Genomic DNA, 12784 nt, shown 5'->3' on the forward strand with positions numbered 1-12784 from the left:
GCGGAATGGCGCACGACGATCGTGCGCCAGCACTGCCCTTTGATAACGCGCATAAAGCCTGTTTTTCCCTTTAAGATGGAATGATGGCGTAGCGTTAGTGCACGTGGTGTGGGCGTCTTCGAATGACCGTCTGCGACCCGTACGATCGCTGACAACGTCACCGCGCGCGTCGTGAGTTAGCGCGGCTGGTGAAAGTAGCCAGGCCCGTTCTGAGGCGCGTGAGCAGCGTCGCGCAGTGAGGCGGAGACAGCACCTCCGGCCGCCGCACTATCTCGTTAGCGTTTTCACGGGCTTCGCAGGCGAGGAGGGCGAGATCGGCCGTCGCGCGGTCACGCTGCTCCGGAATGTTTACCCTTTTGGCGCGCCTCCTCGCCCCGGCGCGGACAAAGGCGCCCTCACCGAAGCGGCGCAGCACTAACACGTGTTGTTGTTTATTTTGCTGAAGCCGCCGGGAGTGCGAAGAGCGGCAAGGCGCCCCTTCGGAATTTCGGCGCAAGTGGCGCGTCGATCGCGCTGCGCGCCTGGCTTCCGAATCCCCCTGACGGCGCCCGCGCTCCGTCATTGGCTGCTGCCACAGAGCGTCGCGGTGCACGTGTTCTCTGATTTGTCCCGGCCACAAGTAGCGCGAGCGGAGCGGTCCGACAATGTCGCGTTGTTGTGGCGGTGGCGACGAGCGCTGCCGTTGAAGGCGGGTCTGCTACGCGTGTTCGCGCGGCGACGCGGCCGTGTCTGTGTGCGTGTTCGGTGCGGTGGCGTGTGTGCGGGCACGATGCCGCATGGCAGCGGCGGAGACGACTTGGCCTCCTCGGACGAAATCAAAGTGTTTAAAGATGAAGGCGAAGAGGAGAAGCGCTCCTCGGAGAACTTGACGGACCTCAAGTCCAGCCTGGTAACTGAAGGCGAGGAGGTAAGTGCCGCCGTCGCCGCTGCCAGGACCTCGGCTTGCCTCGCCGCGTCGTGCCACGCTGACTTTGGAGTATCTCGGCTGCAGCAAGACGCGTCGACCGCGAGGGGCCTGACGCCGACCTCGGGTTTGTGCCGGTTTTTGCAGGAGAAGATAGTGGGCCTACCCGGGCAAGCGACCTCCGGCTACGCTTCGCCGAAGCCCACGCGGTCGGACGCCTTCGGTTCGCTATTCGGTGAGTGATAATACAAAAGCTTCGACTAGCTAATCGGCACGATCAAACTGTCCTATGTACTAGTGCTACCGCTCACTAGAGCGACAGCTTCCACGTCTTCATTCGCTGTCATCGCCCTCTCATTTCATGGGCGCCCAGCGCACATTACTTGAGAATGCGACGACACACGCATGACATTCGTAACATTACGTGTTGACTGTGAGTATGCATTGTGTTCGGTGTTGTTGAGCGTGTATGCACCTGGTTTTTTTTCGCGTTGTTAAGCACTGAAATTTCGCGAAGTGGTGTGCATATAGCTTTGTAGTGCGGCTCTCGTGCACCGCACCGCATTACACGGAAGGGTGCGCATGCATAGAACAAAGACAAAAGTCTTTATTTGTACTTCGCAAACTAGCGCTTTCTGGCGATTCATTTTCTATGAGGTTTGCCTACGGTAAATAAATGATTCGGCCAGCAGAGTACAATCTTTATATGCTTCCAGTCATATTGCGTGTTTATATTTCCGTACACCAACACTGGTTTCCCGCAGTCATTCACTGCAGCGCACCCGCCCTCTTATCCCGCCGCGGTAACTAGTGGCGCTGCGCTGCAAAGCTCGAGGTTTCGATTAGGCCACAGCGGCCGCATTTAAATTTTTCATACGGATGTCACAAGGCGCACTTCCGATCGCTATCGAGCCCAATCGGGATCTAATTTATCTGTCGCGATATGCTCCTTTACGCAAGCTGCGGGAGGGAGCCAATCGCGGTCTAGAATTTCGATCGCGATCGAAAGTGGTTGTGACGCCGGTATAAAAAAATATAATAAAAATAAACCTGCTCCTGTGTTTACATCGTGCCAGTCAAAATGAATCCAGCCATTACTACGGCGTTCCTCATCATCAGATCGTGGTTTCGGAACGTAAAACTACAGAATTAAATCGCTGCAGCGCAAACACTTTCATTATGTTCCACTGTATTGCTGCTTTTCTGCTGCGCCTTAACTGAAACGTCGGGCGGCGCCTGTGTACAAAGTCCGACCGTGTTGTAAGGGGGAAGATCAAAGTACAATGAGCCCCCCCAGTGAAACGAATCTACAGGGGCATTTCGGTGCTTTGTCTAGCTGGAATAAAGTTCATTTTGCTACGCCACTTTGCGTAAATGCGCGAAATTTCCCGTGGTTGCGCGTACTTTTTTTATTTTGTTGAGAGAGTGGGGGGGGGGGGGGGGCTTTGTACGGGGGTTTCGTTGTGGAGTTCCATCTCTTGTGCTACTGTTTCCCATGTCGCTGGTGCGTCGCGGTTGGACCCTCTTCTCTTTTTGCTGATTGTAAAACGCGATAAAAGAGACTGTAAGCGCGGCGTTTGGTCTTCGTTCGAGCGCTGACAAAAGGCAGGGTGGGCTACCCAGATAAGATAAGACGGGCGCTTGATACGACGACTGGTGAAGGCTCGGACGAGGCTTGGTGGACTCGAAGCAAGAGAGGGGGTGCGGCCCTGTCTTGGAACGGGCGCCCGGAGGGACAGCCGCGAAGGCAAGGGGAGTGGTGGCGCAGGGAGGGGGGGAGTGAGCCCTCTGTCGGAATGCGGTTTCCGTCTCCTGCGGCTGGTGCTAGTGACGTGCGTCCAAGAAGCAGGCGTACGCTTTCGAAGCTATCTTTGGTTGGTCTTTTCTAGTTCCGTGGCCGACTGAAACAGCACGGACCACACCAGTCTCTCTAGGCGTCGTCGTTGTTGCACGTCAGTATTGGAGTACACGTACTTCTTTCGTGTAGTGGCCGCCACCAGTGTTTAAGGCCTCGTTTGCAGCACGCCGACAAAGTTTTTTTGGTCTGTGTTGTAGCTTTCGACGAACCTGAAGGACGATATCTGATGAGTCAGACGAGAACGGGCGAAGCAATTTCTTGGAGGCTCCTTCTCTTCGATGGCTGACAATCGCATCTGCTTTCGCAGTGGTTACGTTAATCTGATTTCCCCATCCCGGTTACCGTTTTTGCCACAGGGAGCGTGATCGCAGGCCGAGGCGCTATGATGCAGCTCGCACTCAACGGCTTAATTGAATGCTTCTTTTCCTTGTCAAACATTCATTTGGATATATCTTTCTTGCGAAGAGCTTCAACTAGTGAAAATTCGCATTGCGTCGAGCCCCCCTGCCGACACCTTGCGATGGTGTATCCTGCACTGAAGGTTGCGCCTTTGAAAGCGTTGACGCAACGTGTGTCTGTAGTCATAAAGCGCCAGAGCACGCGCACGAAGGAACGCGCCGTATCATAGACGCCATTGTGGCAACTAGTGTTTTTGCCTACAGTATTCTGCACATGAATAGCGGCGCCTGGCCAGATTGCGGTGTGCTTGAACATGCTGCTGTTCTGGGAACGGCGGTTGAAAAAAACATCAGTGCTGGCTGTAGAATGTCAACCTTTCACGGTGAGCGCAAGAGGCGCATCCGCGGTAACGTGGGAGGATAATTTGTTTGCGCGGAAATTGCCTTCTCGGCTTCTGTGCTTCGTTTTTCGCTACCTTAGTTCCCGCTCATTTTTCATTGAAGTGTGCAAGAACAGTGGCGGTAGCCGACTCTTACAATAATCGGAAATACGAGGAGTTCTCGGCGCGCCGTGGTGGTTCTGTCGGAATGTGTTTGTCGCATTTATTTAGCAGTTGCGAACTGCGTTTAACATAATGGTTTTCATGCATTTCGTTTCGTTTACTCGGTCGATAAATCGTGAAAACTGGCAACACGTTTATTCGCGCTGGCGGACAGAAATGCCGCGAGTCACCACTTGACTCTTTAAATGCGGTAACATTAAGTACCGGTTTTTAATTAATTTATCTTCAGCACGCATTTTGAAATCGGAGAACGCAAAGCAAGTTTTGCGTATTGTAGTCATCCTTAGTGTAAAGCGCTAACGCGCTAAGATTGCTTACTGTAAAAATGAAAAAAAGAAATGGTCTTACGACTCGACGGCCGCTCACTTCGTGCCAATCGACTCATCGTTGCTCCACTCGGAAGCCTTGTAAATGGTAGCCACTAGTCTTTGCCTATAGAAGGTTATGAAGGTTATTGATATAGAAGGTTATGCACTACTGCTCGCTTCGGGTCGGGAATTATCAGCGATAGCATAGCCGAGCCTCAGACATCACCTCGTTCTCGGCCCTTTTAAACTTCGTAGTTGTAAGTGGTTGACTTTTTTTGAATGGATGAACGAAAAATGCTACTGGCCGCACTGTAGCAGGCTATAAGTATTGTGGTTACCAGCAGAGGAGTATACGGAGGCGAATTATAGGCAGGAGAAGATACACAAGAGGTAGAAAAAAGGGACATCTACAAATAGACCCTCGTCTAAGCAAACGTCCGTGTGATGTACCGGTGCAGTGCGTAGCACAACATTGTTTTATTTATTTTTGTACTTGCTTCGCCTTTACTGACATTACAGCAGGGGGTGTACATCTTATGGAATACAATTGATACCCAAATCAAGCACACGAGAGAGAGAGACAGACAGACAAAAGAAAGGGGAAAGGTAGGGAGATTAACCAGATGGGACGATCCGGTTTGCTGCCCTACGCTGGGGAGAGATGGTAGAGGGAGGTAAAGTGATAGCAAAGTAGAGATAAAGAAAGGAGCATAGACATACAATCACTGTCGGTCACCGCACAGTACAGTAGCACAGCCGCTTGTCCAATTCTGTTGCCCTTAAGAACTGCAACACTGCCCTCGTCGCCCTCCGCTGCGATGGCTTGTGATGTCGGCACACGAAGCGCGGACATCACAGAGCGCAGTTACACGAGTTTGAGACACTTTGGTTATCTGGACACGCGAATTGCTTTACGAATATTAGGAAGTTTCCGAACTGCCCCTAAGTTCGTGGACACTATTGGCCCTGCGTCCAACAGCGCCAGAGTAGAATTTCCGTTGTGGGTTCTTTGTTGTGGTGATCTAAGCGGCGACCGGCGCCCACTGTTTCCAAGCCTCCCCGTTTAGTTTCATTTCGTCAAGGCAGGCAAATTTTTGAGGAAACATTTTAGCGCCAGAAATAATTTTAATTTTGTCTGGGGAGCGGCAGCACACCCTACTCGTTGGCAGCGCATCCCAGTAGGAGAAGAATACAACAAGGAAACACGTGGCGACTACGACTCGAGCCATGTTTCACGCTCGGTGGTGCCTTTTCTAAACCGGCGTGCCAGTCGGTGTTTCGCAAAACAAACCGTTTCGTCCGTGGACTGAATGCATGTAACTGTCGATTCATTTGCCGAGATAGGTGAGCTGATGACCAAAGCGCATCAGCACTGATCACTAATGCGGCGTCGCCCTTGCGCTACGTATAGCTGAAGCGATGAAATCGCTTATGTACTATTTCTCAACGCTGACGTTCTGAGTACGGCAAAGTGGGCAAGTTGATCACAATTTCCAGCATTTCGCTACTTTCGGAGTGCATTTCTTTTTTATTTCGTCGCCTAATTTTGCACTGTTGTAATTACGGAGTGTGATATGCCAATATGTGTGTTCATACTGCGGCTCCTCTCTGTTACCGGCATTCTTATTTACCGCTCAAATCACGAAATTTAATACCGTGCTTTGCCACAAGCCCTTCGAAGACAATTACCGAACGCGGTAATTCGTCAAAGCACACAACTCCCATTTCGGCCACATCCTTAGTTGCGCGGCAGTGTTCTCGCCTTCCCACTAAGCCTTTCATCGACTGCTGATTGGAGCGATGAAGATGCTCAATTACGTATCAGCTGCTAAAACACTTGCGAGTCCTTCGCTGTTGGTGCCGCATCCGACCCGCGTGGCTGTCACGCGCGTCCCCCGGCAACCGACACTGCCTTGTTTGGAGGTGAACAGTCCTGGGAGAGGAGCCCGCGCCACCTGGAGCATAGAATCCTTCTGTGGAGTGTAGGAATGGAAAGGACAGTGTTAGAGAGGATTGATTTTGCGCTAGTGTCTAAACAAGTACCTCTAAATTGTCCCGAAGGAAACCTGTCTTGACGGCTGTTCGTTTAGAAAAGCGAGAGTATGTATGGTGTCCCACAGTCTTGGCGAATTGCGTAGATCTTGTCTGCGCACTGCCGTTTTACTTCAAGCGTTATGTCTTCAGTGTTGACTTGCCGGCAAGCGTAGCTGATGACCGGCACTGCGTCTGACACCGGCCAGTGGCGCTTGGCGACATGTCAATGCGAGGGAATCCTGCCCAGTCTTCTGTGGGTTCCCGCTGTTAATGTCAGCGCGCTTCCAATTCATTTATTTATGTATTTATCTGGTTAAGGTTTAGGCTGGTTCTTTTCGTTGTCAGTTCGCATTGGTCGGATGTGCATGTTGTGCAGCTTTTTTTCCCCCGCATTTGGGAGTGACAACTCGGAAATATACATGCGTGTTTGAATGCTGGTGCACCGGCTCATTCTTCTTGCTTATGGACACGTACCGAGGGCAAGGTGCATAGAACTTGGCCGAGTGTTCCCGCGAAATGTTACCGGTCTCGACGCAGCCCCATAACTGGCTTTGTGGTTTCCTTCTTTTTTCCTTTTACAAGGGCTCCACCAGGTGGGCGCAGCAGTCGAGTTTGCACATTACAGGCCAATTCTGGCCAATCTTTATAGCGTAACAAAAGTTCCGTCGTCAGTCTTGATGTTATCAGCTTGCTTTCAGTTTGTGTAATGTGCCTTCTTCGCCTTCGGCATGGTTGCATGAAAGCAGGATCATGTTAACGGCGCTTGTTTGTATGTAATGCCAAATAGTGTACTTTCAAGAGTAAAAATGAAATAATTGGCAACCGTAGCGTTTATCGGGTTTTTATATTGTTCGGCTGTAGCTAGGAAGTTCTTTAGGTGCCAATTTGCAAGTAGATGGGGTTAAATGCAAAAACACCTGTGTACTTAGATTTAGGTGCACGTTAAACACACGCGCACACACACACACACACGTGGTCAAAATTAATCCGGAGTCGCCCACTACGGCGTGCCGCATAATCAGATGGTGGTTTTGGCACGTAAAACCCCAAATTCCTTTTTTTTTTTTTATTTGCAAGAAGGGGATGTAACCGAGCGGGGCTCTAGCCATTTATTTTTGGTAAAAAAGGAAGTAATAATAATCGACAGTGGCGAATCCACACGTCTTTGTTTAAAGGGGGACGGAGGAGGAGAACAGTATTCTTCGGCAGAAGAGAAAAACGCAACCGCGCTGTTACATATTATTCTTTTCTTTTTTATTCGGGGGGGGGGGGGGGGGAGCAGGAACTACTCGGCGAGATAAGGAAGACCACAGAGTTTTGCTTACAGCTTGATGAATTTATATAAGCGACAGCGTTTACAAACCGATACTGAACACTGTGGCTCCGATCGTTCGTATTCCTTACTCAATCGTGCTTCCTTCGTTGTGAAAATGCTGTTTCTTCCATATTTAAAATAGTGTAGCGGAGTCTTCCTCCTCCTTCGCTCAAGAGATGGTTGAATGGAACTCGATGTCATGGCCTTGTGCTCGGCAAATACTCTCTCTAATCCACAGACCAGGCGACACCTGTCAATTACTGATCATGCTCGAGAATCAATGAGGCCGGTAATCCCGACTGGGCTACTTTCTGTGTTAGAAAACCACTTTGTCAATAATTACGACATCTGATGTCGTCGTCACATTCACCTCCGCAGTGGAATAAAGGCTAGCAGCCCTGAGAGTATTAGAAGTGTTTTGTCTTTGGACGCCCGCGCCGAAGAATGCCGAGATGTTTTGTTAGGGTGGGCTCTCCAGCAGCGAAAATTCCTTTCTCTTTTTCCTTCTTTGTGTTCACGCGTCAATGACCCATTTGCAAAAAAAAAAAAAAAAAAAGTATGTGCATGCGTGAGAAAGCTATTTTCCAACGAAAATATTCTCGACCATTGACTAATTGAAAACATTTTTGCCACCAGTCAACTAGTGTACCTGAATGTGCCCTTCCTCCCGCGCGTCGGGTGAGGTTTCGCTTTTACTGTTAGGCGGTGTAGTAAAGCCCACTGAATGAATGCAGTGCATTCCCTCTCGGTGGCCAGGTGTGAAGGAACTATGACGACATTAACTGTTCGCGAAGCTTTTCTGTTTGCACTTGGAAAGGACACCTCGAGGGAAGACTGTATAACGACATATTGTAGCGTGAAGGCGCAATTACCGAAAAAAAAAAAAATGAAGACGCACGTCACAGGCGCTGCGATATGTCCTTAGGCAAACACCAACTAACCCAACAACAGGTCCTCCTGCAGGGAGGAATGTAGTCTGTAAACGAGAGTCGACCGCTGCTGCTGCATCCGTCGCACACATCGGGCAAGACCTTCGTGAAGCGATTTAATGCTGTTCGTCAGCCGATTTCCCACAGCACTCGCACCCGACTCCCAGAACTTCAGGTCCCTCGGCTCTCTCTTTTCCCGCGGAGCCTTACCGTGTTGGTTGTTTACCGTTAGCGGGCTCGCAAGGCTGTGCAAGCCCTTGCGAACTCCATAGAGCGAGAGTTCGAAGATGCTGCTGCGATTCCTTCAATATATACTAGTAAAGGCAACGAGATTGACTAATTGGTTCGGCTTGAGAAGATGCTTTCTTCCAGCGGAACGATTAATCATGCCATCTGTGCCCTGGTCACAAAAAGGAATAGAACGTTAGCGACGTGTTTAGGCTTGCCGCGCGTGTGTAAAGCGTCTGGAGTGCTTCTATTGGTAGTCTTCATGTAGATATATACTTTTTAATTCCTGGAAGTGTACCACTAGTTATCTAGCGGTTCGTCAGTTCTTTCTAATGTTATGCATGTTAGTCGTTCCGCTGGAAGCCTGCAACCTCTCATCATTCGGTATACTAGACTTGATAACATAAAGAAAGGTGACAGTGTTGACTCAACTTGCGTCCACAATTCGCCCAGAATTTTAGACCTCCGTCTCACCACGCCGAATCAGTGGCATAAAATCGACCACTGAGAAACGCACGAAATGTCCGCGCAAGCTTCGAAAATTCCAAGCCCTGCAGATGCCGCAGGCCCATGACACCAGCATCTCAGAACTCCGGAAGTCTATGCATGTATAGGAGCGAATAATAATGACTAGAGAACTGACATTCACGCTTTGCATACGTCGCGCCGTTGCGTGAACTCTCATATGTAGTTCTTATTTTGTTATGCAGTATTTTACGATATACTCTTCCAACGTTTCCGAAGCTTTCCATTTTTCGTTGCGGTGCATTCTAAAAAACTACAGACATTTGGCATGCCTGGGCATGGTTTTGTCTTGGTGAGTTTTCTTCCTTACGGTTTCACACCATGTCGGCATGACGTTGCCCCGTTCAGTTATGGCGCGCGCTTCTCTCCTCGCGCGAGTAGTTCTGTCGCCACTTGTGGCCCCGCGTCTGAGCGGTGGTAGAGAGGGAGAAGTGTCGGCGACATGGCTGGCCAGCATCCTAAATGATGGGGCGCCGCGGCGGTTATCACTCATCCGAATCATCGCGCCGCCCAGCCCTGCCGTTACTTGCGTGGCCGGCGGGATGGGAGCGCGCGCTTCGGGGCAGGCCCGTCGGCCGCTGTGCAAAGTTCAACAGGCGCCCTCTCCCTCCCGTCTGCGAGGGAGCTCGTTGAGGGTCGTCTTTCGAGATCGGACAAGGTAGTGATTAAGCCGGTCATCCCGTGACTGACGATGAGAATTCGCTCGAGCCCCTAATTGTGGATGCTAATGGCCAGTGTCCCCCCAAGTGGCCAATTTTACGGCAGTGTGTGTGTGTGTATGTGCCAACAATATAAGGCAGGCGCCGTGCCCCTGGTCGTTCTGCTGGGCTGCTTTATTTGTCGTTCATGCCATCAACTCGTAAATTTTGACGTCCGGCGTAGGGGGACATTCCTCGGGATCCTGAGCCTGTCGACGCCGATTCCTGCGCGCACGTTTGACGCCCGCTTGCGGTCATTGCGCAGTGCGGCCTCTGGAGCATACCGGACGCACGTCGGGCACGTGCCCGCGTTTGCTCGGTTTATTAGCGCTTGCCGTAAGCTCTTGTTCGTCATCGCTTCGGTGTTGCGATATTCCGCACCACCGGTCGGCTTTCGGTCTGGCTCGACCTGCGTCGTCTCTCGTTTCGCAGGCGTCCGTTGTTTCGTGCCAGTCTTCGCGTTTTTCGCGAAAGTTCGGCCGCGCTGGCGTCGCGCAGGTTGGGCCCGAGTGCGTGGCTCTCGGTGTGCGCGGGTGTGTAGAGCGATATGCGCGGAGTCCCTGTGGGACGCTTTCTCGGGTGCCCCTCTCCCTCCCTCCTCGCGGCCGCCTGTTAAAGGGGATGCGCCCCTGATGAGATTCCCGCCGTGTCAGCTGACTGGACGAAGGCGCCCGGTGCGTGGCCAGGTTCGTTGCCCCCTGTCAGGCGCGCTTCGCCTCCGCGGCAGCCCGAAACATGGGCCATGTTTCGCCTCAAAACGAGCCTGTCACTTCGGTGCGGCGTCGTGACCGAAGCCGTCGTGTCGAGCGAGCGGGCGCTGCCGGCAGGAAAACGTGGCGAGGCCCCAGCGGCGCCTGCGCGTTTTCGCGCTAATCGGCCCCTCTCACCGGCGTGCGGGGGGAAAGCGCTGCCTCTCCTGCCACCTGTCGCATCGCGGAGTCCGTCAGAGGTTGAGAGCGCGCATCGCACTTTTGGCTCGCAGTGCAGGTCCACCCTGAAAGGCGCATGCGTCCGAAATTGCTGGTCGCGAGCGCCGTTGGTATCCGGGACCCCTTGTTGCTGGGCGGATTGTCGCTGATTTCGCGCTGCTTGCGATTCTTGTGAACGTGCTGCAACGACTTAGTCTTTCAGTGTACGCCGGGCTCTGACAGAGCTGGTTTAACGCGGTTCTTAGTTTGGAAGTCGTGCACAATGACGATAGAATTGCTCGACTTGAAACACGACGATAATAAATGGGCTTCTTCTGTTGCAATTGCACCTTCTGCCAGTACGAGGAGTGGTTACAGCTTAGAGAACGAGATGAAAATGTTCTTACACGTATCCGTTGTCCCGCTGCAGTTGTAACGTACGTCCGTACTGTACGGTCACCACCAGGTTTCGTGCCCCTCGTAACGCCGTAATATATGCAGGCCGTATATGTCCGAGATGAGGGGGGACAGCTTTTGAAAAAAAAAAAGAAAGGAAAAGTACAGTGCATGACCCGAGGATGAGATGCAGGGAATCTCCTGCTGTGGCGTCGCGCCGTTTCACTTAATTACTGTAGCGTGCGCGACAGTAATCCGAGAACCCGCAAGTGTGCACAACGCGTGGCGTTCAATTTGCGCTCGTGAAGGGCGACCGCTGTTCTCCCTCCGCGCCTGTTTGGCGTCGCGCGCGGGTTCGCGACCGTTTTTGCCGCATTCGGAATGCGCTCTCATTAAGCCGTCCGGGCCTACAATGACCACGCTGATTAGCTACAGCTGCGCCGCGTTCGCTCCCCCCCCCCCCCGCCCTTTCGGTCAGCAGCGTGCGCTGTGTCGTCCCCCATTGCTTGGCTGTTAGGGGCGCAAGAGAGGCGGCCCGTTGTCTCGCACTCACGAGATTCGGCGATATGGACTGTAGGCGACTTTTGGACAGCGATATTTGAGGTACTCCGTCTAGACATTTGCTTCGAGCCGTTGCAGAGATTTTCAGTGGTAGAGGTTCCTGGGCGAGCTCGGAGCAGTCCAGAGTTCACAAGCCCTGCGTATGATCCTTTGAAACCACGACCGTGTGCGCAACCGTCCGGATTCCTCATCTGCGCTTTCGCGTCTCGGCTCGCTTTGGAAACTGGCAGCGTCTCTGTACAGTTGCGTAGAAAGCATCGCTATGCGTTCATTCTCTGGAAGAGAAAGAGAAACAGCGGTGCACACGTAGAGTTTTCTGCGTGTGCGCCAACATAGGAATGACAACAAAAATGCCAACATAGGAATGTTGGCATTTTTGCAGCAATTTGGGCTTGTCTGGTTTAACGCACTAAAGCTACGCCTGGGCTATTGTATCATGAGAAGCCAACAAAAAAGACACAAAGGACAACATAGGGGAGATTGAATTGAATATATATTTATTTCCAACAGATTGGGGGACGCAGGGAAGAAAAGCTGCAAGTGCAGCTTGAAAATACATCCTGCCCCCTATGACAGTACAAATTACTTGTACTTACTAATTGAATTAAAGAAATCATAAATTAATGGCAATGAAAGTGGACGAAAAAAAAAAAAAACTTGCCGCAGGCCGGGAACGATCCCACGTCTTCGCATTACGCGTACGATGCTCTAACCAATTTAGCTAGAGGTTAGAGCATCGCACGCGTAATGCGAAGACATGGGATCGTTCCCCACCTGCGGCAAGGTTTCTTTTTTTTTTTCATCCACTTTCATTGCTCTTAATTTGCGATTTCTTTAATTCATTTAGTACAAGTAATTTCCCCTATGTTGTCGTTGTTTGTTGGCTTCTCATGATACGATTAATAATAATCGGGCCCCTCGGCTAACCCCTTTTCTGCCTGGGCTATTGGAGAAGTCACTGCGCTCGGTCGTTTCTGCAGTTCAACCCATCGAAATGCTTTCGTCGCGGCCGAGAGTCGAACCCGTCACCTCGTGATTGGCCGCAAGCTGTCGCTTTGGCGTGCAACCGGTGAGCGTTCGATGCGCGGATTTTTTGCTTAAAAACAAAACAATCATCGTTTCGCTTCCTGATACCTGGTGCGCTTCTTGAGCGACACAC

General features: G+C 51.5%; 1 protein-coding gene across 4 annotated transcripts in view; it reads left to right on the forward strand.

Moving 5' to 3' along the window:
- The first annotated feature begins 605 nt into the window (after positions 1-605).
- The window catches only part of pan (transcription factor pangolin), a 222987-nt gene continuing 210808 nt past the window's right edge, over positions 606-12784 (forward strand). For 3 of the 4 annotated variants that reach the window (XM_050196805.2, XM_050196806.2, XM_055063289.1), the window contains exon 1: positions 606-1139. In XM_050196805.2, the coding sequence (XP_050052762.1) occupies positions 770-1139 (370 nt within the window). In that variant the 5' untranslated portion in view covers positions 606-769. The remainder of the gene's footprint in view (positions 1140-12784) is intronic. The other variant, XM_050196807.2, reaches the window with a different exon arrangement.

Source organism: Dermacentor andersoni, chromosome 1, assembly GCF_023375885.2.
Source record: "Dermacentor andersoni chromosome 1, qqDerAnde1_hic_scaffold, whole genome shotgun sequence".
Lineage (NCBI taxonomy): Eukaryota > Metazoa > Arthropoda > Arachnida > Ixodida > Ixodidae > Dermacentor > Dermacentor andersoni.